The sequence below is a fragment of the Megascapheus bottae genome, chromosome 5 (genome assembly GCF_031878675.1).
Source record: "Megascapheus bottae isolate mThoBot1 chromosome 5, mThoBot2.hap1, whole genome shotgun sequence".
NCBI lineage: Eukaryota > Metazoa > Chordata > Mammalia > Rodentia > Geomyidae > Megascapheus > Megascapheus bottae.
This window is the reverse complement of record NC_143513.1, coordinates 27,739,821-27,762,881: the sequence shown is the minus strand read 5'-3', so window position 1 is coordinate 27,762,881 and position 23,061 is coordinate 27,739,821. Positions and strand designations below refer to the sequence as shown.

Sequence of the window (23,061 nt, the reverse complement as noted above, 5' to 3'; positions counted from 1 at the left end):
GTGTAGTTTATCAAAAGCAAATTATTCCTTAACATATTCTTGCTTTATAGGTGTAATGTTTCTGTTCTGCTTGTGACAGTGGACATATTGGCTTTTCTTGTCTCTGACTAGTTTAGTAGAATATTTAGAGGGTAGAATATCATAGGGTACATATTACCCTATGACTTTAGTGCTAAAAATCATTACCAATTAAGCCAGTGTCTCTTCTAAGTGAAAACCAGAGTCATAAGTCTATGATATATCTAGAAATCTATGAATAGAGAAGAACTCATTGTTAATCATTCATCAATTAACAGTTAATTGATTATCATTTTGACTGGCTAATCATGAATTAATGTTGATAAAATGTTATTGAAGAACTTGATTGCTGCTTATATTTATTTTCTCCTAGACCTCTTCTGAACTATTTGTTGTTTACCCAGTAATGTGTTATATAATTTATTCCTAGTGGTTGGTGTAATTACCTACTATTTAAACACTGTAATCAGTGAACACACACTTAACATCTGTGATATTTTCCTAGATGTGACTACTTAATGGCCCAAACAGCCAAGGAAGAAATTGAATAAATATTACCATGTAAAAATATGGTAGTTATTTATTGCTACTCAAATCACACCCAGCACAGGCAGTCCAAGCATACTGAAGGAGATAGACATTGCCGTGGTGGCTGAGCTCTGTAGCTCCTCATGTAGTTCCTTCCCAGTCCGCTTCACCCATAGCTAGATGGATCTGTAATCTCTGGCAGAAGGAAAACAGTTAGCTCTGGGATGGTAATTCTTTTCTTCTTTTGATGTCCTCTTTTTATTGGGGGGAAGGAGTGCTTGCCTTTCTGACTTTAACACTGGAGAAGTGCAGTCTGGTATACATCATTATACCTGCAAGGACTGTAGTCTTTCCTGTCTTGGAATACCTATGACGAGGTCCCAGAATCTTTGTTTCATATTCTGCAAGAATAGCACTATTACTTAGAAGGCAAAAAGAGCAGCCTGGTCCAAATTACAGCCCACATCCAGTGCCTCACAGAGACCTCCCAACTCTACTGACACCCTCTTCTTGAGATGTGCATTTACAGCATCTTCAAATGTGCCGTCCCCCCAACCATTTTAACTAGGTTCCCCAGGGGCCTCTTGCTGAACTGTACCCTGTGGGATCTGCCTGCCTTGGGTTCTGCCTGCTTACATGGGCCCCTCACCAACCACCCTCCAGCACTCAGTGGACAGGAGTCGGGCCTCAGACACATTCTCCGTACTCCTTCCACATAGGAGCCCATGTCATGGCACTCCTGGGCAGACCTAGGCCTGCAAATTTGCCCTGTCTGCTGTTGTTTCACACCGGATCCTCATCCTATGAGTTTGATGGAGGCTGGAGAAGCAGTAGGTGAGGGGAACATAGTAGTATTCTAATTGGACAGACTAGCCAGCCATGGAGAATCTTTCATTCCTGACCTGTCTTTCTCTTTGTTCAACATGCTACAGGAGGACTGGAAGCCTACCACAACTTCTGTGTGCTGATTCACAAGGAACATTTCTATCTGGGTCTAGTCCTATGTCAGATTGAGGGCAATGTGGAAATGTGAGGTACCATGGTGCAATGCCATGATGTCTTCCTGTAGCCACACTTACTAAAGGCCGTAGTATCAGGCACTGAGCATGGGCTTTCAAGGGTGAAGTCACTTAATCTTTATCTGATGCTGGGGAGAAAAAGTGGTTACAATGATGGAGACATGGAGGCTGTAGGAGCCTAAATCCATTGTGCCTGCCACTTGCTCTTTCAGAGAGATGCTGAGATTTGAACCCAGCAGAGTTAGTAAGCTGGTCTTATTTTCTCTCCCAGTCATGTTTCCAGCAGAATCTTCTCTTCCTACTCATGTCTTCAGCTCCCATCCTGTTCTGAGACATATCTTTAGTCACATCTTGGGCTGATAAATACAGCCTTGGGGTCCTCGGTAGAGCAAGTGAAGCAGTCTGTATGGGAAGTACTGGGCAGCTGGGACCACTGAGGCATATGTGTCAGGATGGCTGGATGCAGATTCTATGAAAGATCCATCTTCAGCCTGTGGAGACAGGACTCCAGAGGGGACTCTTAGGTCTGCAAAGAAAATGCTACAGTCTCAGCAGCTGTAGAACAAGGGAGAGGGAAAGGAAGACATTGGCCTATATCTTGGGGGAGTTGGAATTAACTTGGAATGCTCATTGGGTTTGGAGAAAGGAGTGGAAAGGAGCCCAGAGGAAAGGGAAGGAGAGATGACAGAGAAGGAAGAGGAATGAAATGGGGAGGAAAAGCATGGAGAGGCAAAGGAAGAAGAGACACAAGCGTGAGTTAGAAATCCAGACAGAGTGACTCAGCAATTCCACTGCTTGGCATTTACCCAAATGTCCAAAAACAAGGACATACTAAAGCCACTAGCACAACAATGTTCATTGCAGCACTTTTTACCATAGCAAAGTTATGGAACCAACACAGATCTCCCTCAGTAGATGATTGGATGAAGAAAATGTGGTACTTATACACAATTTGAATTCTATGCTGCCATCAGAAAGAATGACATTGCCCCATTTGTAAGGAAATGATTTGGAAAAAATTCCTATTAAGTGAAGTAAGCCAGACGCAAAGGAACATAGGCTCAATGATTTCCCCCATTTGTAATAATTAGTACACATCTAGGACTCTCCTAGCAGAGGATTACAGTAGCATAAAACCTAGGTACATAAGGTCATATACGATGAGACTAAATGAAAGAATCTCTAGGATACAGAATCAAGAGCTTTATCTTATCTGATTTGTTTTTATTGTACTATGTTATTTCCCTTCTCTCTTTTTGCTCTTTGATTTATCTCATATTGTTACTGTATCTGACTTTGTTACCTGGTATATTGTATATACCTTTATTTGGTTTTTTGAAATAGGAAAGGGAAGGGGAGAAAACAAGATGATTAGGAGGGGTGAGCCTAAGAAATGGGGACAAAAACGTGAGAAGGGTTATCAATGTGTGAGAAGTAATGTGCCTACAATCTATTGAATGTAACTGTAACCCTTCAATATACTACTCCTACAATTTAAAAAACAAGGAAGAAAGCATAAAGAAAAAAATAAAAGAAATCCAGACAGAGGAAGTGGCACTGTGACCCTGTGCTGGCCTTGAGCAGAAAGAGCGATGGAGCTGGTGCTGCAATGAGTGATCCTTTTTTCCTGGGCATCATTATCACCTAGAATCCAGCAGACTGTCCAGTCTCTGGGAGCTGTGGAAGCAGGTGATAGCATGTGATTTCTGTGTAGTTAGAAAGGTTGGGGAAGGTGGGCATCTTATTGGGGACAGCTGTTGTAACAGTCTTGACTTTCTCAGGATTGTGTTGGCTGGGCCATTCTTCCTTAGGGGACCAGAACTCTGGGCCTGCCAGGCAGGTAGTATCCAAAGGTGGGAGGAGAGCCTGAGAGGATAGCCAGTTTCTCTGTCTCTCTGGTTCATCTTTTTGACATCTGTTGTGGTTCTGCAAGGATATACTTTGGTAAAACCAAATATGTAATAAAGGAACTGGTAGTGTTGAGCTTCTAGATGTATAACCTAGGGAAGGAAACAAAGGAAATGAAAACTCCAGCAGAGGCCCGTGCTGCATCCTGCCACGAAGAGGATAGGAGGATTGGTTGTATGTAAGTTCAATCAGTGCTTGTGTGCACACAGCTAGGGTCAGGCGCTCCAAAAATAATGAAGACTTTCTTTTCAAGAATACCTGGGGTCTTACACCAGCCATGGCCACCTCTGTCCCAGAAGGTGTGGGCCACGTTGTTAGGAAAAAGCTGGGTTGCTATAAGGCAGTCTCATTCCAGAGAGGCTATGCTCTTCCTCCTTGCAATCCATGCCTTCTGTTTTTCGTTCTCTGGGTTTAGAGAGTTTGTGACTTTGAAGAAGGGAACCTTACAACCTCATTGCTGGGAGCGCAGAGGGCAGCAACAGTGTTCAGGCGACTAGGCCCTGGGGAAGTGTAGCATCAGGTGACACTCATGAATAAACCACAGGCTGGGGCTGCTTTAGAGACTGCACTTCTCCACCAGGACTGGTAGTACACTTCCTCTCCTAAGGGCTTCATTGGCTTCACAGAACAGCCCAGTTCTCCTTGCTGGGGTTTGGTGGCTGTCCATTCCTAGCCTGGGCACGGAACAGCTTGTGATGTATGCAAACATTGCCCGGTGGCTTGGGAATCAGTAAGTTTTCTCCTGATTTATTTCACTTCGTTTTGTCTTAACATTCTTAAGTGTTCAAATCTCAGTAAAGTAGCACTGCTTTTTTTTTTTTTGGAAAGAAGATATCCTTTCTCTGTAATATTTCACAATGCAGTAACTCTAGTTTTTATCTGATCCTCGGAGCTGGAGCAGGCCTGCTCAGCCCCAAGGTGGGGTATTTGCAGAGTCAAGTGATCCACACCTTCCAGGCTCTTTCTTAACTGCTGGGAGTTGAATAATAGCTGTGGGAGTTGGCTCTCAAATGTTCCTCTTTGAATATTTACTTGATGAGTGGTTAGATAGTGGTGTTCCCACCTATACTGACTCTGGAGTGTAGGGTTTGGAGAGTTATGGATAGCTTCTGTTATTATGTCTTAGAGAATCCTATCTAGAAAGCTAATCATTTTATATGGGGTTAACTGAAAGCTTCCTCAGCATGCAGGTCAAACTGTGAAGTTCTGTTGTGAGTAGAATTTCTTCTTCAGTTTTGCAGGCATTTGCAGCATAAATGAGCCTTTATTTTGCATTTTGAGGAGCTAGCTTCTACAATCAACTTTAGAGATAAGAGGATTTTTCTTTTCCTTTTTAATTCCCCAAAGTAAATCTGCTGGTCATAATAAAAAATAATTGTAATTAGGTACCAGTCTCTGAGCCTGCTAAGTCATAGGGGCCAAGCCAGAAATTTACAGGTGTTGTCATATTTAAGCTTCACTCAGACCTGTCCCTCTAGTCAGCTGTTGGGGCAACTAAGGCTGGCCGGTTGTAGTACTCACCTCCAGGAGGACCTGTCACTTGGCACTCTCTGGGCTGATTTCGCCTCACAGCCGTCTAGCTCCACTGCACAGAATCAAAGCCTGTTGGATGCTTGGTAGCTCTTAGGTGGTGTCCTTAGGCAGATGTCCCAAATACCATGACTGGCTCTTGTCCTGAGATGGAGTCCTGTTCCTGGGATTCCTAAGTCACCATGGGATTTACCTATGAAACTTCCTGTGCAGGCTGCACATCCTTCATTGGAGGATCAGTAATTTGAACTTGAGAAGTGCTGAGCCTGGAGAAAAAGTATTAGAGGAGTTTTTATCCTGGCTCCTGGTTGTCAAGGTGCCTTGTAGAAATCATGCATATGGGAAAGAAGCCTTGATTATCTTGGTTTTGAAGGGGTCCACGGTTTGGTCAGGATGCTTAAAGGAGTCTTTGGGCCTCATAAGTATTCGATTGTCCTTAGGACTGACCTGTGTGACATTAGCCCTGTGCATGGCCTTCTGTCTGCCTGTGACTTTACCTCTCCCTCCATTACTTGAGAGAGAACACTCTCCCACCTTACCCCTATATTCTGTCTGACCCTGTGGAACCTTAACACAGAGGAGTATCTCAAGAGTTAATAGTTCTGTTTACACAAAATACCCAAACCCCACATCAGAGAAGAAGGTGTGTCTCTATGATTATGTGCTGGGAATCTCATCAAAGGATGTTTCCTTAGTGGAGCCCTCTCTCACAGCTGCCCCTGAGGGGCACCACCATTTTGGTTACATGTCCCATAGTCTGAATTTTTACTGTAGCTTGCTTGTTACCCCAGGGTCATTTGATGTACTTCTAAGAAGTACTTAGTGTTTAGTATTCTAGACTCAGCAACATTTGGGGTACAGTTCTGGTCTTTCTAGCTGTGTGATTGGAAGAAATCTGCTTAGTCTATTGGGTCCCATGTCATCTCTAGAGATTGGGGAGAATAACTTGCTATGTGAAGGTGCTGGGAAGATTGTCGTATAGTGTTTGGCATGGTGAGGGGGCTCAGAACTCTAAAGGAAACAAGAGCAGAAAACAGATGGATGTCAGAGTTAAATGATGTGGGATCCAGTGCTGGACATGGAGATGCCTTTGCCTAGTGCTGCAAGCCCTGCCTGCTCTGGGTAGCATCTGGCTTTTTTCTGGGTGTGTGGGTTTTTAACATCCTTTGTTCAAAGTCAGGAACCAACATGACAGCTGATCACAGGGGACTGATGACTGACCCCACTGCTCCTTATTTGTACATATGAGCTACTTTGCCTGGGCCCAGCATTTTGCTTGCCAAGGATAGAGAAGAAAGTTACAGAGCTGATTTCTTTGGGAATTCAAGTGTAGAGATGTCGTTAGTAATAAACAGTAAAACAAAACAGAGGAATCTCTATCACGATGAAGCAAACCCGCGAGGAATCTCACGGAGAGAGGAGTGACTTTAGCAGTATTATAAATAGATCATGGAGCTGGGTCTGCTTCATGGGCCATCAACCCTGAGAGCCTGAGGGTCCTGTCAGCTCTAGGTACAGTGTAGCATATATTACTCAGAGATACTGATGGCAGCAAAATATCAACTTCATTGTCCACTGCTCTTCGATGGTAAAAATTGTTAAACCTTTATATGCCTAAGCTGATGGCTTCAACTGGAGAGAGAGAGAAGAAAGGATAAGCAGAGCCTCGCTCGTATCTGGTCTAATAGAAGAATTAGTCTACCCATTTTGGTGACATTGGATCTCTTTGTCTTGTCTAGATGTCTGTTGTGCTGGCACACTTTGGTTTTAATACTGCTGCCTACACCCTGAGTCTGAGATTTACATTCACTGAGCCATTTCACCCATGTCTTAGGCTCCTACGATTTTCAGGGAGATTTCAAGCATTCTGAAACCTTCACAGTGGGCCTTAGAATGGAACAAACAAACAACCCATCCGACGTGAGAATTAGCCTTGTTCAGAGATGTAGTAGATGTATAATGGATTTAAGTTCACATCATTTGGAGCTATGACTATGAATGCCTGGGTATGCTAGAAATGTTTGTATTTATACCTTTCATCTTATACATAGTTCCTGCCAGGACACACCCGGCCCTCCCATTGGAGAACCCAAAAGGAGTTTGAGCTGTGTGCTGCATGACTCACCCCTGAAGAGCCTGTTCCCTACTGAATGGGAGAGAGAGGAAGGAAGGGCTGATTTCCAGGCCTTCATGGCATCAGCTGGGAGCACCTGCTGCGGGAGTGGCCCGAGGAGTCAGGCATGGCCCTTAGCCCCAGGACTTCCGCACAGTTTCACAGTAATCCTGCTTTTTCTCAACTGCTCATCGCTTGTGAATCCCAATTAGACACAGCAATACAGTGTCTGAGCAGATCTCGAAGAAGCAGCCCCTGTTGGCTAACACAACTGAGTGAAAATAACTCTGGGTCCCTTTGTTAACCACAGTGGTCCTCTTAGGGAATTTTGTGTTTCTCACTCTGACCATGTATGTAGAGGGTGAACGCTTATAACCAGGCAAGCTATGACTACAGACAGGAAGGCCCCTGATCAAAGGCTGTGTGGTCCATTCCAGCAAGCAGCCTGTCTCCTAGGTGTGCTTGACAAACCCCAAAGTTCTGGTAGATGGTCTTTCAACAGAGGAAGCATGAGGGAGCAAGGGCAAAGAAGGCCAAGAAGGCCTGTCCCTCTTGCTGGATTCCCTGTACTGGGGGCCTAAACTCTGGGAGGCTCAGAGACTTTGTCTCCCTTCCCGCTCCCCCCCCCCCCCCCCACAGCAGCCTGTTCAGCAAAACCAGCTAGTGGTGAGGCTAGTGGTACAAGAAGTAGAACAGCAAGGGTGGCCAAGAACATTCTCATGTGCTTAGACCTATGGTGTGATGTAATTGTTAGCATGCAAATTTAATCCCGAGTACAAAATGGCAATGTACAATTTATCCTGTGAATTCTTCCAAAGTGTACAGTTCAGCAGCATAAAGAATACTCACATTACCATGCAACAATCACTACCATCAGGCTCCAAGTGAATCATCTTACAGAACCGAAAATCTGTTTCCATGTTCTAACACTTCTTTTTCCCTTCCCCAGCCATTGGCAGCCTAAGATGTCTGCCCATCTCTATAAACTGAGCTACTCAAGGTCTCAGTATAAATGGTATCATGCATTGTATTTGTACTGGCTTATTTCTCCAGGTCTAATGTTCTCAGTGTAGTGCATGTCAGAGCAGCCTTCCTTTGTAAAGCTGAGTGATGTTCCACGTTATAGGTTTGCCACACTTTGCTCATCCATTCATTTGTCATCACTTGGGTTGTTTCTATGCTTTTGTGATTAATGGTATAATGAACATAGCTATGTAAATATCTATTCATAGTGCCTGTTTTCAGATTTTAATGTCTTTACTTAGAGACTTTAATCTTTTAAGGATTCACTACACTGCTTCCCAAAGTGACTGCAACATTTATATTCCCACTAGCAATGCACAAGCGCTGTAGGTTTTCTACTTCCTCACCAGCACTTTTTATTTTAAATTTGATTTTCTAGTAGTCATTCTAGTTCTACCCATAATCTTGTCTAACACCATGGTGGTGGTTTTGGACTTATATTTTCCTGATATAGAAAGTTAGAAGAGGGGTAAGGGTTTTATAGTCAGCCCTAATCTTGTCCAGGTGGTGATTGAGACTCAGCTGAAATGCACAGCAGTAAAATGAGCGGCATGTCCTGATGACCTGGACACACAGTGGCAGAAGAGAATTTATGTTCTGTAGTGTCCAGATGTGGCCCCAGAGCTAATTTTTGCACTGTACTCTTAAGTCTCTCGAGCTGTCATTTAGGGTAAACATGGCATGGAGAAATAAGATTGGGTCCCTTGACACTAGGAAGAAGTTGGACTAGAATTGGGCCATTGCTGTTTGAACCATCCCTCGTCTTCCACTTCTCTTCATAGCATTAATCAGCCTTTGGAGGGTGTCAAACACTGCCTTCTTTACAGTGTCTGTATGGAAGATCAGCAGACTTTGAATAATGGCACCATGGCTGGGGCTTGCTTGTGGCTGGGATGACAGACGTGATTTCTAATGGCTAGAATTCCAGGGTCCTGTGAATGGAGATACTTCAGTCTCTCTCCAGTTATTACTCACTTCCTTCTGTCCAGACTTCCCTCTGTAGGGAAGATTACCTGTTACCTCCCACCAGCACACTCAAACCTAGTGGTCAATGTCTCTGCAGTCGGGTCTTTTGCTTGTATTAGACCTCCTTCCAGATTCGGTGATAGAAAAATTTGAAATAGGAAAGGGAAGGGGGAAAAACAAGATGGTTGGGGGGGTGGAAGGAGGAAAATGGGAACAAAAACATGAGAAGGGGTATCAGTGTATGAGAAGTAATGAACCTACTATCTGGCAACTATAACTGTGACCCCTCTATACATTACAATTAAAAAAAAAAACAGAAAGGGCCAGGTCAGACCAACCCAGACATACCTTGATTCTGGAGAATGTACGAAAAAAGAGTGCTGTTCACACGTGGTGAGAACATTTTTAGAATGTTTCTGACCAGGAATATGTGCTTTTAAAAACGCTTTCTGAGCCAGGCGAGGTGGCTCATGCCTGTAATCCTAGCTACTCAGGAGGCTGAGATCTGTGAATCACAGTTCAAAGCCAGCTGGAACACTAGACACTGTGAGACTCTCATGTCCAGTTAACCACCAGAAAACCTGAAGTGGTGCTGTGGCTCCAAGGGGTAAGGCAGTAGCCTTGAGCTGAAGAGCTCAGGTACAGTGCCCAAGTCTAGAGTCTTAAGCCCCATGACCCACCAAAAACAAAACAAAACAAAAGCAAAAACACCTTTTGTATGTATTTTTCCTTGTGAACTGCTTTAGTGTTTACTTGTCTAAGGAGATACTATCTGTTAGTACTCAATACTGCTGATATATTGCCTTGAAAGACCCTTTAGCTCACAGATTTTTTTTTTTTCACAGTGAGACGTGAATGCTTATAAGAATGAATTGTTATTCAGGAGGATGAGACCTGAGGATCACATTTTGAATTCAGCGTAGGCAGAAAGTTCATGATACTCTTATCTCCATGGGGTACTGGGGGAAAGGGGTAGCTGTGGCTCCAGTTGTAGAATGCCAACTTGAGCAAAAGCCTCATCCAGTACTCTGTGTTGTCATTTTCAAGGAGGAAGATGAAGTCTCGTGCCCCTCCACCTCCCGGGAAGCCTGGTAACCCGAGTGTCCACTGTGAACAGAACCTTCCTCGTCAGGCAGCCCTGGGCTCTCAGCAGAATCTGGTCCACACGAAGGAGGCCCTGCAGAATAGTACCCTAGACATCACTGTGGTTCTGCCCAATGGACTGGAGAAGCAGAGTGTGGTCAGCGGAAGGTAAGAGTTTGACATGAGGAGTTCCTGAGCTCCCTCAAGTATGCACGAGTGAAAAGGAGATGTGAAATTGTGGAACTGTTGGATTTGTCCCACCTGGAATGAGTGTGTGCTAACTGGCCCAGTTAGTCCCACAGTGACCTTTAAGGGAGCTGGGACTGCACCATCCTGTTAGATGAGTGGAGCAGGTATGGAGTCCCATTCATAGTAAGGAGATGACTAGTGGCTCAGGGTTGGCCCAATGTTCTCAGCCTGCAGCCCACATCCTTGGCTCTGGTGCCTTCCACCCAGGAGGACAGCTTCCTGAATGAGCCATCCAAATGTCCTTTTCCAGGCTGACCTGCAGAGCTAAAGTGTACTTGGCATTTATTTTTATAATGAAAGCAACTGAACTTTAGATTAAAGAATAAAACAAGATGCATGGATTTTGAACTTAAAAGAGGTTCAGTTTTCACCACTTCAGCTCCCAGTCCTCCTCTTGGCACCAGTCAGCCTGTGGAGGTTTGTCACATGCTGCCGTATGTAGAGGCCACGTGGAAGCACTGGCAGGACTGCCTCAATTCATAGAACTAACCAGTTTCCTTGATATCAATCAAAGTGCTTCATCATTGTGCTGTCTGATAACTCAGTCCATGTTATGAATATGAACAAATTCACAGGACATTAAATGAGGAAAAAGAACCCCTTAGATATATGTACATGGTTTATGCTAGAGAATTATTGTGGAATGATCAGTTATAAAAGTTTTCAAGCATAACAGTTTCATTAATCTGGAACAGATGCAAGTGAAATTGTAATTTCTAGGAAAGCTAGGAGAACAGGAAACAACATAAAATATTCAGCGTTTTAAAAGCCATTTGCCCAAGAATTGCTAAAATGAATAATGAAAGAAAATGCAGTATTCTGGGTCTGTTTCTTTTCAGATTTCCATATTAATATGTATTGAAAAGACTATTTTTTCAATCTTGAAGCATTTATTTTAAAGTATTGGAATAATACCTGAATTTAACCCATCTGTTAAAACTATTAGTTTATTAAATTAACTGATTTGATTAGTTTATTAACAGACTGTTAACTAATTTACATAATTGATCAGATTACTTTTTACATGACTAATTAATGAATGAAAACTATAGGTGATAGTTGGAGCCTGTTTTTGTGGGTGCTGTTGAGAATGAAACCCAGGGCTTCAAATGTGGTAGGTAACTATCTATAAGCTATCCTTCTATCCCCCAGGAGATGATTTAATGAGTAAAAGTAAACATAGGTTTTCAAAATTATTTTATGGTAAAGAAAAATTAAAGAGGAGAAAAATATGAGTAGTATCACTCCCAGCCTCAGTGTACCTAGAACTGTACTGTTGAATTGTGGGATACCATGTTCTGACCTGAAGAATGTGAGGCCACAGTGATCCAAGTGATACCTCCAGAGTGGCAATCTAGATTGCTCTTAGGGTCAGGGAGTTCTTAGGGTCAGGTTTCTCTTAGGGTCTTAGCGTCCTAGAGTCATCATCAAGCAGTAGGGCTCAAGTGTGGGATAGTAATTACCCACAATGGTCCAACAGAGGAGATACCAGACTTGAATCCAGTACCCTGAAGCCTCTTCCCAGAGTTTCTGCAGCAAGTAGTAGAGGCAGAAGAAAATTTGAGCTTCTCTACTTTATAAAGTTATTGTCATTATAAATAAATATTTCCCATATAGCCTTGTAATTTAGCTAGGTGCTGGCAGCTGAAACTTGTAATCATAGCTGCTTAGTAGGCTGAGATCTAATGATTGAGATTCAAAGCCAGCTTTGCGCAGAAAAGTCTGTGAGGCTCATCCAGTTAACTACCAAAAAGTTGAGTTGTAGTTCAGGTGACAGAGCACAAACCTTGAGCAAAAAAGCCAAGCTAGAGATTAAAGCCCCGAATTTAAGGCCCAGTACCAGTACTTAACAACAACAAACCAAACAAGTACATTATATTGTTGACTTTAGAATCTGCATGAAATTTCACTAGTGAATGTATAATATACGTATTCATTCTAGTCACTTTTTTTTTTAATTTTTAAGAAAGTAACATTGTGTGGATCATGCCTTTTCCTATCCCCTCTCTCTTACCTGTATGAACCAATGTGGATGTAACTGAGTTATAATTCAAAGTGATATCGCCTTCTGGGTGCAGGGGCTAATGCTGATAATCACAACTACTCAGGAATCCCACAGTGGGAAGACTGCAAGTTTAGGTCAGAGCAGGCAAAACATGATCAGGACCCTAAATCAACAGACAAGCTGCGTATAGTGGAAGACCATCTGCCTAGCTAGTACTAGGCCCCAAGTTCAGACTTCAATATGTGGGAGACATAACTCAAGTCTCCCAGTGCTTTACAACCTTTCATGAAGCTTTTTTTGAACAACTTTGAAGAAACAATGTCTTCTTCTCTTCACCTTGTGTACCCCAGTTAGAAGCAATAGACATTGGCCTCTTTGAAGTTGCCTGCAGTGAGCTGGTACCACTCTTCCAAAAGAGTTATTACACCATCTCTTCAAGAACAATCTGGAAATCCAAACATGTATAAACAGACAAACTTTTATTTATGCTTCTAAGTTCAAGAGAAACTGGTTTGCTGACTAGGCTCCTGATCATCCAATTACAAATAAGTTTTCTTTATGAGCACTTTTTACATTAGGAAGTGTCCACTTCAAGGGAGGCCTGGCTGAAAAGGGGGAACACCTACTTGTTTGGGGAATTGGTTATGTGGTATGTTATACGCTTTGATAATCCAGGAGCTGGCTGATATCAGATTTCTGGACTTTGCTTAAAACAACCTATGTACATTTGCCAGTGTGGCTTTTTTGTTCTGTTTAACAACATTGGTTTAATAAAGAATAGGCTCATCCTTTGACAATACCAAAGAGGGCCTCTTTCTAAATACATATTTTTCATTTGAAAACTATGAAGGCTGGTCTTCATTTGAAGGAAAATGTCTTCGATGGAAAATCCAGTGCATAGTGGTATTATTCTGGTGATAGAGTGATGAGTCTTGGGGCCTCGCCTTCTGAATGACCTCACAGAACGCTTCTGCTCTTCTGTGTGTCTTGTCAGGTAGCCTGATAGCACTGCTTCCTCATGCTCCCCAAGATGGAAAATGTGGGTTTGCATTGTGTTTGATAAATCCAAGAGAAGCTAAAAACAAGATCACTGTGATTTATAGAATGAGATTTTCAATATCTAATGTCTAGTACTTTAAAATGATAATATTATAAGGAAATAAAGTTAAGAGGCCAGGCCAGTATGCTTTTACTAATAAACCCAGTGCTTAATACTTTCCAGAAGATGCTGTAGTTGTTTTGATTGTGGTGATATACTAGTCATACAGAGGAAAGGCCCCATTTTTATAGAATTTGATAGATTAAAAACATTGAAAAGTTTGATCATTTATTGATCACACATAAGTATTAATGTGCACTTTTTATATACTTAACAAGTACAGTCCTTCTCAAAATGGGTTCCCTAGACCTGCAACATCAGCATCACCTGGGGCCTGTTACAAATGTGGATTTCTGGCCTCCTTTCCCTGGACTCACTGAATCAGAAACCTTAGGGTGGGCCCAGCAGCCTGTGTTTCATCAAAGTCTTGAAGTAAGAAAGACTGCACATGACACTTGTAGATTTCTTCTGGGATTTTGCTCCACTCACTTTACAACTTGTCAGGCACATGGTCCTGAGAAGGCCCCCAAATGCTCATTGGTCAGATGATACTAGGGAAGGATTTGCATACCACATAGCTCCTGAAAGGCAGCAACTTTATCACTACAGTTGAGCTTCCTTTCTATTCAGTGAGGCTCAGGACCTAGCAGGATGCCAGGCCTAGGACTCAAGAGAGAAATGTCTTCAGTTACAAGAGGGCCATTCATTAAGTGGACATAGCCTGATAAACATGAGGTGTGTCTTCTTGACTCCCTGTCCCAATTGTGGGATGCCCTCTGGTCTCTAAGCAGGGATATGTGATACACACACTTCATTTCTTGGCCCACCTCTCTGCTATGACTTCAGGAAGAGTCATGTGTGAAACAAAACTAGTTTGCTTCTCACTGAAGTCACTGACTCATCCAGAAACAATTTCTGCACATTTATTTAGAGAATTCTTTTGGAAAAAGAATATTTACATTTAAAAAGACCATAGCAACTGCTTATAAAATGCAGATTCTGGGATGGGGAGTTTGGCCTAGTGGCAGAGTGCTTGTCTAACATGCACTAGGTTCGATTCCTTGGTACTACATACATAGAAAGAAAGCCAGAAGTGATGCTGTGGCTCAAGTGGGAAAGCTCTAACCAAGGACAGTGCTCAGGCCCTGAGCTCAAGCCCAGGACTGGCCAAAAATAAATTGCAGATTCTATCTCAATTGTATGAGCATTTTAAAGACATTTGGGGAAGTGTGGTGTGAAGAAAATGGTATTGAAGACAAATGAGAAAGAATACCTAAGAAAACAATCTGTCTCATAAGCCCTCCAGCCCTACCTACTTGGAGGTTTGAATATAAAATGTCCCCCAGAGGATCCTTTGTTGTCTATTTGGTCCCCAGCGGGTGGTGTCATTTTGGAATGTTCAGGAAACTTTGGGAAGTTGGATTTAGGAGAAAGAAGTAGATTATTGTGAGCATGCATAGAAATTGGTCCCTGGTCCTCCCTCCCTCCTTCTCTCGCTTTATTTCTCTCTGTCCCTGCCCCCCCTCTCTTTCTTTCTGCTTTCTGTCCACCTTAAGGTAAATAGCCTCTTCCTCTACACAGTCCAACTATCACAATGTTCTGCTTCACTATGGGCCTACAACCAACATAAGCGACAATTATAGACTGAAGTCTCTGAGCTTGTGGGCCACAGTCAATGTTTCCCCCTTTAATTTGTTTCTGTGAGGTATTTCTTTTCCGAGCAGCAAGCAAGATAACTAACAGACTTGTTTTTGGGGCAGTCTAGTTTATCTTTAACTTGAATATAGCTAGATAATAAGATGTGGGGGAGGGGATGGGGGGAGAGGAGGGGAGGGGGAAGTTTTTCTCTCAGGTCTCTGAAAGCACTGGTGTCCCTATGGGATTGAGGCCAGTAGTTTCTTCACATTGGTCAGCATGTTGACATACCTGATCTAAATGTCTCAGTTTCATCCCTTGTGAGTTGGGGAGACAGCTTTGCAGTGTCTAAGTGTTTGAAGGATCCGATGTCTTAGTGCTTGCTGGGAGTAGGGTGGCACTCAGCCATATAGAGACAGGATATCCTCTGCCTGAGCTAGGCCAGGGTCTCACTATATAGTGTCCAAAGGGAAAGGATGGCAGCAGCTTACTTCATGTACTTAGCAAGCACCAGCTGAGGCCTGGCTGAATGTAGTTCCTCACAGTTAATTCACGAAAGATCCCAGCCTACCACAAGGCAGGCTTTATCCTAGCATACTCCAGATGAGGAAACTGAGGCATGCAGTGGTGCCATGAGTTGTCCGGGTTGGAGAAGTCATCCACTGTGGTACCTGAACCTGCTCCCTGGTCATGTTGCCCCTGGGTGCCTCCACTGACAAAGTGCTGTCTCAGAGAAGAGGAGGCTAAGTAGAGGCAAGCATGTGAAGAGTTGTAGATCTGGGTCAGGGGCTGCTCCATGACTGTGCCATGACATGATATGCTGTGATGTGACAGAGGACTGGCCAGGTGGGGAAGGGAGGCCAGACCCAGCAGGTGGTGAGTCCTAAGAGTTAGCAGGCAGCCTCCTCCAGCCTGAAAAGCTTCCCACAGCCTAGTGGCCCAGTGACCTACAAAGACCTTGTGGAGAGATACACATAACACCCACTTAGGGAAGTCATTAGTCCTTTGTTCCTAGGTGGCAAGAGGCAGGTTGGAGTCTGATGGATCGGCTGAAAACACCCTAGGGATTCTACCATAGCTGGTGCCTTTCTGTCCATTGTTGGGCACTTGCTGCTGTGTGAGAGCAGCCTTCCTCTCTCTGTATGGATTTCTCCAGTGCACCCAAAGAGCTTGAAAGAACTAGGGGGCTGCTTGAGGTCTGGTGTTTTAAAACGTCAGCCAACAACAGCTCCATGGAATGTTGCCTAGTGACAAGAGATAGAGTCACATGCCAAGAACTTCATGTTGGTTCCCAAAGAGGAGTGGAAAATTTTTGAAGATTTTATTTGTGATGATAAGTGCTCAGTATCTAAGTTTTGAAGAATGTACAGAACCCTACAGAACAGATAGTCTACCTTAAGCTGGCATCCTTGGACTCTGGTCTACCTGTGGTCAGAATTGTGTCTACTGGGATCTCGGCACAGCCACCCTTAAACCAAGGAGATGGCTCAGGGAACTTATATGATGAAATAATTTATTAGTTTAACAGTGTTGTGTTTTTATCATTGAGCCTTCAGGTTAATTCACCCATATAGTCTCTGACACACAAGAAAAGGAATGCCTTTCTGTTATATCTGTGTTTAATTTAATTTTCTCATGCAGTGCTTTTGGTTAGGACTTGTGGTAGTATATTGAATAACAGTGCTGAGAGTGGACATCTCTGCCTACAAGGAAAACTTCCAGTGTTCCCTGATTGAATATGATGTTAGCGTTGTAGTTTTCATAAATGATTTTTTATTATTGAAGGAAGTTCTTTCCATATCTATTATGTGGAAAGTTTCATTTTTTAAAATCATTAATAGATGTTTGAGTTTTGTCAAGTGACAAAATTCATCTGAACCAATTAGAATGATTGTGGTTTTATTCATTTTTATATTTCATTCTGTGATGTATTACATTGATTTATCTATGCTGAGCTATCTACTCTTGCAACCCAGGGACAGGCCCCATGATATAAATATCATTAATATACTGCTGAATTTTTTTTTGTGTGTGTATGCCAATCTTGGGGCTGGAATCCAGGGCCTCGGTGCTGTCTTTGAATTTCTCTGTTTTGGCTAGTTTGAGCCACAGCTCCACTTACAGCTTTTTGGTGCTTAATTCAGGATGAGTCTCATGGACTTTCCTGTGCAAGCTGGCTTCAAATTACAATACTCATCCTTCTTAGTGGTTAGGATTACAGGTGTGAACCACCAGTGCCTGTTGAATTTTTTGGGGGGGATTTTAATGAAGATTTTTGCATCCATGTTTATCAAAAGTATTGGCCTTTTCTTTACCAGTTTGTCTTTGGTAACAGTGTATGGTAGATTTACAAAGTAAAGTATTTTACAAAGTAGTTTCCATTTTCTGGAAGAATTCTCAAAGATTGACATTAATCTTTGAATATTCAGTAGAATTTTTTTGGTGAGTCAAAATCTAAACTTTTCTTTTTTCTTATTTTGATGGCACTGGGGTTTGAACTCAGGGCTTAGTGCTTGCTAAACAGTATTTTTTTTTTTTTACCAGTAGGGCTATATACCTCTGGCTGTTATCTTTATTCCTGTAAGTTGAATATTTCTCTCAATTTGACCTTTATTCAGTTTGACTAGGTTACATTTGTCTTCTGGTTTATCCAAATTTTATACATTATTGTTCATAACAGTACTTATCAACTTCTTCAGTTTACAACTTAATTTTTGTGATGTATTGAGATTTGTATAGATACTTAAATTTAGTTTTTTGCATCTGTAAGTAGGATCTTTTGTATTAACTTTAGATGATTCAACTCAATATGTAGCATAGATTTAACTAGAAATACAACTATTTTCCCAGCTATTAGGATTTTGATTTGTTATTACAACTTTTTCTTTCAGTAATCTTTTATTTTTACTAGCAGCGAAGATGTAGCTGTATTGCTATACAGTCATATGTGAGAAATTAATGAGCTGCTGCTGTCTTTTCTCATTTAGCTACTAGTTCATTTGTTTCTGTCCTTACTTAGATAGGCAACTGGCATTGTGCCAGCATTCCTAATAATTACGCTTTGTTTTCCCTTTTTCAGCCATGCAATGATGGACCTACTTGTTGAACTCTGCCTTCAGAACCACCTGAATCCTTCCCACCATACCCTTGAGGTTCTGTCTTCAGAAACCCAACAACCTCTGAGTTTTAAGCCAAATACTTTGGTTGGGACCTTGGACGTGCACACTGTATTTCTGAAAGAAAAAGGTTCTGAAGAGAAAGTTAAGCCTGGCCTACCAAAGGTGCCTGAGGTCAGTGGGTGCCCTATGTGTGCGTATGCAACGGGTGCTGGGGAGGGTTAGTGTAGCTGTTCTTCTAACCATTACATACAGAGAGCTCTGTTGTGCTCTTTATTGTGATGTTAGGCAATGAGGCACCAGACTGGGTTTTTCTAAGAGTCGAAGTTTCAGCTGGGTGCTTATAACGTACATCTGTAATCCCAGCTAGTCAGGATGCTGAGCTTTGAGAGTCATGGTTTGAAGCCAGCCCATGCAGGAAAGTCTGTGAATCTCTCAACTTTAATAACTAGCAAATAGCTAGAATTGTATCTGTAGCTCATGTGATAGAATGCCAGCCCTGAGTGGAAAAAGCCAAGTGAGGGTACAAGGCTCTGAGTTCAGTTAAATCCCCAGAACTCAGCACTGACACACAAAAAAGTGTTCAGAATTTAATAACATTGCTAACTTATATATTATATTAAATAATTTATTGTGGTAACATTGTTCCTTTATATTTTTATATGGCTGCTTTATATTACAGAAAAAAATAATTAGTGTAGGGCAGTGCTATCTAATAGAACTGTTTGATAATGGAAGTGAACTATATCTCTCTATGGTATGGTTGCCACTGGCCACGGAGCCTTTGACACTTGAAATGTGGCTATGATTGAGAAAACTGAGTTTTCAGTTTTATCATATTTTAATTTTTCTTTTAAAAAATGACAGTTTTCTAAAAGCTCATCTCCTATGAAAGGGTTCAGTGATGAACAAACTCTTAATTTATCTTTTTTATACTAAGTCCAAAGGAGATTCTCCTTTATTCTTCAAATAAATGTTTAAGGAAGAAGAAGCCCCTTTATATCCTATGGCCTGTATTGAATACCTGGTCCCCAAGGTCAGTTAACCTCAGGGAGTTTACATGGGTCTCCTTGGAAAAGCCAGGTCAAAGGGTTCCATCTTTCCTTCTAAATTCTGCCACTGTCATGGCCTCCACTCCCTAGTATTAAGTTCAGGAGGGTCCATGTGGCCTTGTGTGCCCATGCTTATTCTTTTTACCTTTGCAGTGTTTTAGTACCATTTGGTGATCAATGAGCCTGAATTAAATTTGACTCTGTAAAACTTAAGATATACTGTACTTAGTCACCGAGAATCAGCCTGAATCTGAGATACTATTTTTCTTTCATATTATTATGCCTGGTAGTTGAAAAAAAATATTTCCGGCTTAAAATAAATGTAGATGGTATACATATATGCATATGTCATTATTCATATGCTATATTCATTTTTGTGTTAACATATTTATGCAGATACTTTTACTTCTTAAGTAAGCAGTTGATACTGTATGAGGTTTTAAGCCAAATTATTCATACCATTTCCAAGCTTAAGAAAATGTTTATCAGTGACTTGTGTCCAAGTTTGGTCAGAGTTTGCAAGACAGTATTTACATTGGATTTTAAATGTAGAATCCTCACTTGTGGCTGTGTACGCATGTGTTGTTTGACTGCTTTTTCATTAGTAAAGGAGATTCTCAGATACTTTGAAGATGCCTCCAATATTCTGGATGTTTATTTTTCACCATTTATCATGCCATTTTCCCCAGGACCCTCCAAATTCGAATGAATGGTTAGGGCTGCACAAAAATCCCCCCGCACTCAATTCTAGAATTGGAACAGACATTGAACTCAAGCATGGAAGATGAACTCATAGAATTCTTTGTGTCTGGTTCGTTCTTTCAGAAATCTGTGCGTTTGGTAGTAAATTACCTGCGGACACAAAAAGCTGTCATGCGAGTGAGTCCTGAGGTGCCGCTGCAAAATATTCTGCCAGTCATTTGTGCAAAATGTGAGGTCAGCCCGGATCATGTGGTTCTGCTCAGGGACAACATTGCTGGGGAGGAGCTGGAGCTTTCCAAATCCTTGAATGAGCTGGGGATAAAGGAACTCTATGCCTGGGACAACAGAAGAGGTGAGACCCTCCTGTCATACACATCTTGCTGTAAAGTAACATAGTTCAAATGCAAAACGTGCTCCCTCTCCTTACAGCTCTGTAGTACCAGGTAGAACTCCCACCTCTGGTTTTATCCAGCCCTGAATAGGCAAAGGAAAAATTTGGCTTGTTTTTATTCTTTGTGATTGTATGTATGTCTCTTCTTTTCCATGTCTACTCTTGACTTTTACTTCTGTTTCTTTGTGATTTCTGTTAAAAAAAAAAAAGGCAAAGAGAGATTAGATCCTATACTACAACTTCTTGATTATATTTTCAAGAGTTTCCTTTTTAGTTGCCATTTCTGCTCTTGGACAGACATTGCTGATGCCCAGGATCATTGTATTTCCTGAGATCAGTACCTGAGGACATCTTTAGTACCACCTCAAGCTTCCTGGTTGTATTGCCAGAGACAGCTTATATATGATGTGAATTTAGTAATTAGCCTGAATTTAGTACATTAGAGCCATTCGTGGGGCAGCCTGAGAGGTGATGTTGGTACAGAGACCAATGTATTGCCTGAGCAGGTTTTTCTGATGGATACAAAGAGCTGATTATTTAACAGCTATCAAAGAAAAATATACTGTCTGTTCCTTGGGCCTAGAATTAGTAAGATGGGCTTTATAAAAGTCCAGTAAGGCTCATTTTAGACCTACTGCCTGAGTTACTCACTCTACAAATATTGAATAGATTGGGCATTCAAAATACACAGTCAGGTTGGTTACTGGTAGCTCATGCTTGTAATCCTTGCTACATAAGAAACTGAGAGGAAAAGATTGTGTTTTGATGCCAACCCAGGCAGGAATTTTTATGAGACCCTTTGTCTCCAACTAGCCACCAAATACCCAGAGGTAGAACTGTGTTTCAAGTGGTAGAGCACTAGCCTTGAGCACAAAAAGTAAATAGCACCTAGGCCCTGAGTTTAACCCCCAGTACCAGCGCGCACACACACGCACACACACATACACACACACTAGTGTCCTACAACTTGAGCCATGCATCACCACTTCTGCCTTTTTACTAGTCACTTGGAGAAAAGATTTGTCTGCCTAGGGTGGTTTTGAACCAGGATCCTTGGTCTTCTAAGTAGCTAGGCTTATAAGACGTGAGCCACAGATACCTGGCTTCCCAGTGTCTTTTAAACAACAGACAGACAGTAACAGTCTTGGCAGCCACTGTACAGACCTGGGTGCCATGAATATATCTGACTGTTTATGTTGGCTCTATTACAGTTCATTTTATGAGACCTTTCAAAAACAGAACTTCACTTGAGAAGACAAAAGAGAAAAAGAAGGAAAAAGGAAAGGTGTGTTATTCTCCATTTGGAAATCTGGGAGGAAATGCTTATACAAATGAGTTTCCATTACATGTCCATGCCCTAGTCATTGGAAACCTGCCTCTGTTAAGGAGAGGCCCACAGCAAGCCCACAGCGACCTAATGCACAGGGAAGTTGCAGGGATCAGGAGACTCGAGAGCAGCTCATAGCTGATCCACACACCAGGCAGAAACATCTGAGTACATCAGGTATGACAAGTGAGCTATGTTAAAGTTCAGCTGCCTTTGATGGGCAAGCTCTCCCTTTCACCCCCTTGAGCATCCATTCCCTTCATGCCATTCTGGAGACCTGATCCAGCAGCATCCCTTTCTCTTGGACCATGCCAATTGTGATGTCCTTGATTGCTATCTGCTTTATACCCTCACCTCGTCCTAGGTTCCCATCACATACCCAAGAAGTGCACCATAGAGAGGGCATCCCAGGGGCTCCTTTCTCTTCTGTAGCTGACCTGAAAGTCTACCAGGGCATCGTAGAACAGCCCCATCATCTGCCCCTCATGACTTGCATTAAGCCCTGCAGGTGCTGGGAATGGGTAGGGCAGCTGTCAGGAATGCTGCTGGCAGTCATACCTCTGGAATTCTTGCCTGAGGCAGCTTTGCAAAACACAGGCTTTGCTGCCCCCTTGCGTGGACAGTGGGCATGGCAGCCTGCAGGCAGTGGAGCTTCTGATGCTGGGTCTGGAAGTGCTGTCCATCCCACTGTGCGCTGGCCTCATCATTGCAGTACTCAACCAGACTTCTGGAGAGATTGCTGGGTATTTGGTCTCTGTGGCCACAAGAAGTCACAGCTGATCCTCACTCTGTTGTTGTTTGCCTTTTCAGTTCTTCTGACCAAAACCCAGTCGGAGCCTTCCTTGAGCTGCCGAGGTACAGTGAGCCCATAGGCTGCACCGTGCATGGCTCAGGGCAATTGTGTGCCAGATGGGAAGGAACTGAGTGTGGCTTGAGGCATCTCTGGGGCGCTTGTCTAGCTAACCTAAGGCTATGGCTTAGCTCTTTGATTTCCTGGTTGGTTTAGATAAGAATATCCCTTGTGAGAGAATTTGCTGTTTGGTTCTAATGGGTCAGAAATGATGGATGATACTGTAAAAAACAAGTTCTGCCCAGAATTTCAGATAGAATACAGTGATACTTGTATCAACGACACTGGTTAGTACATTTTCCTCTTTGCCTGCTTGCACTTACTTCTTATGCCCAGGCCCATCATGCATACTACAGCGTTTAGGGCAATACAGTCTGTGACAAGTATGCAGATGGCTAGTCCATATTTAGTATTTATTATGACATGTGTTTCTTAGAAATTTTCTTT

General features: G+C 42.4%; 1 protein-coding gene across 4 annotated transcripts in view; it reads left to right on the top strand.

Moving 5' to 3' along the window:
- The window catches only part of Cobl (cordon-bleu WH2 repeat protein), a 210,663-nt gene that overhangs the window by 57,498 nt on the left and 130,104 nt on the right, over nt 1-23,061 (top strand). For all 4 annotated transcript variants that reach the window (XM_090332846.1, XM_090332848.1, XM_090332845.1 and 1 more), the window contains exons 2-4: nt 10,153-10,356; nt 18,256-18,466; nt 20,170-20,398. In XM_090332846.1, coding sequence (XP_090188972.1) covers nt 10,153-10,356; nt 18,256-18,466; nt 20,170-20,398 — 644 coding nt within the window. The remainder of the gene's footprint in view (nt 1-10,152; nt 10,357-18,255; nt 18,467-20,169; nt 20,399-23,061) is intronic.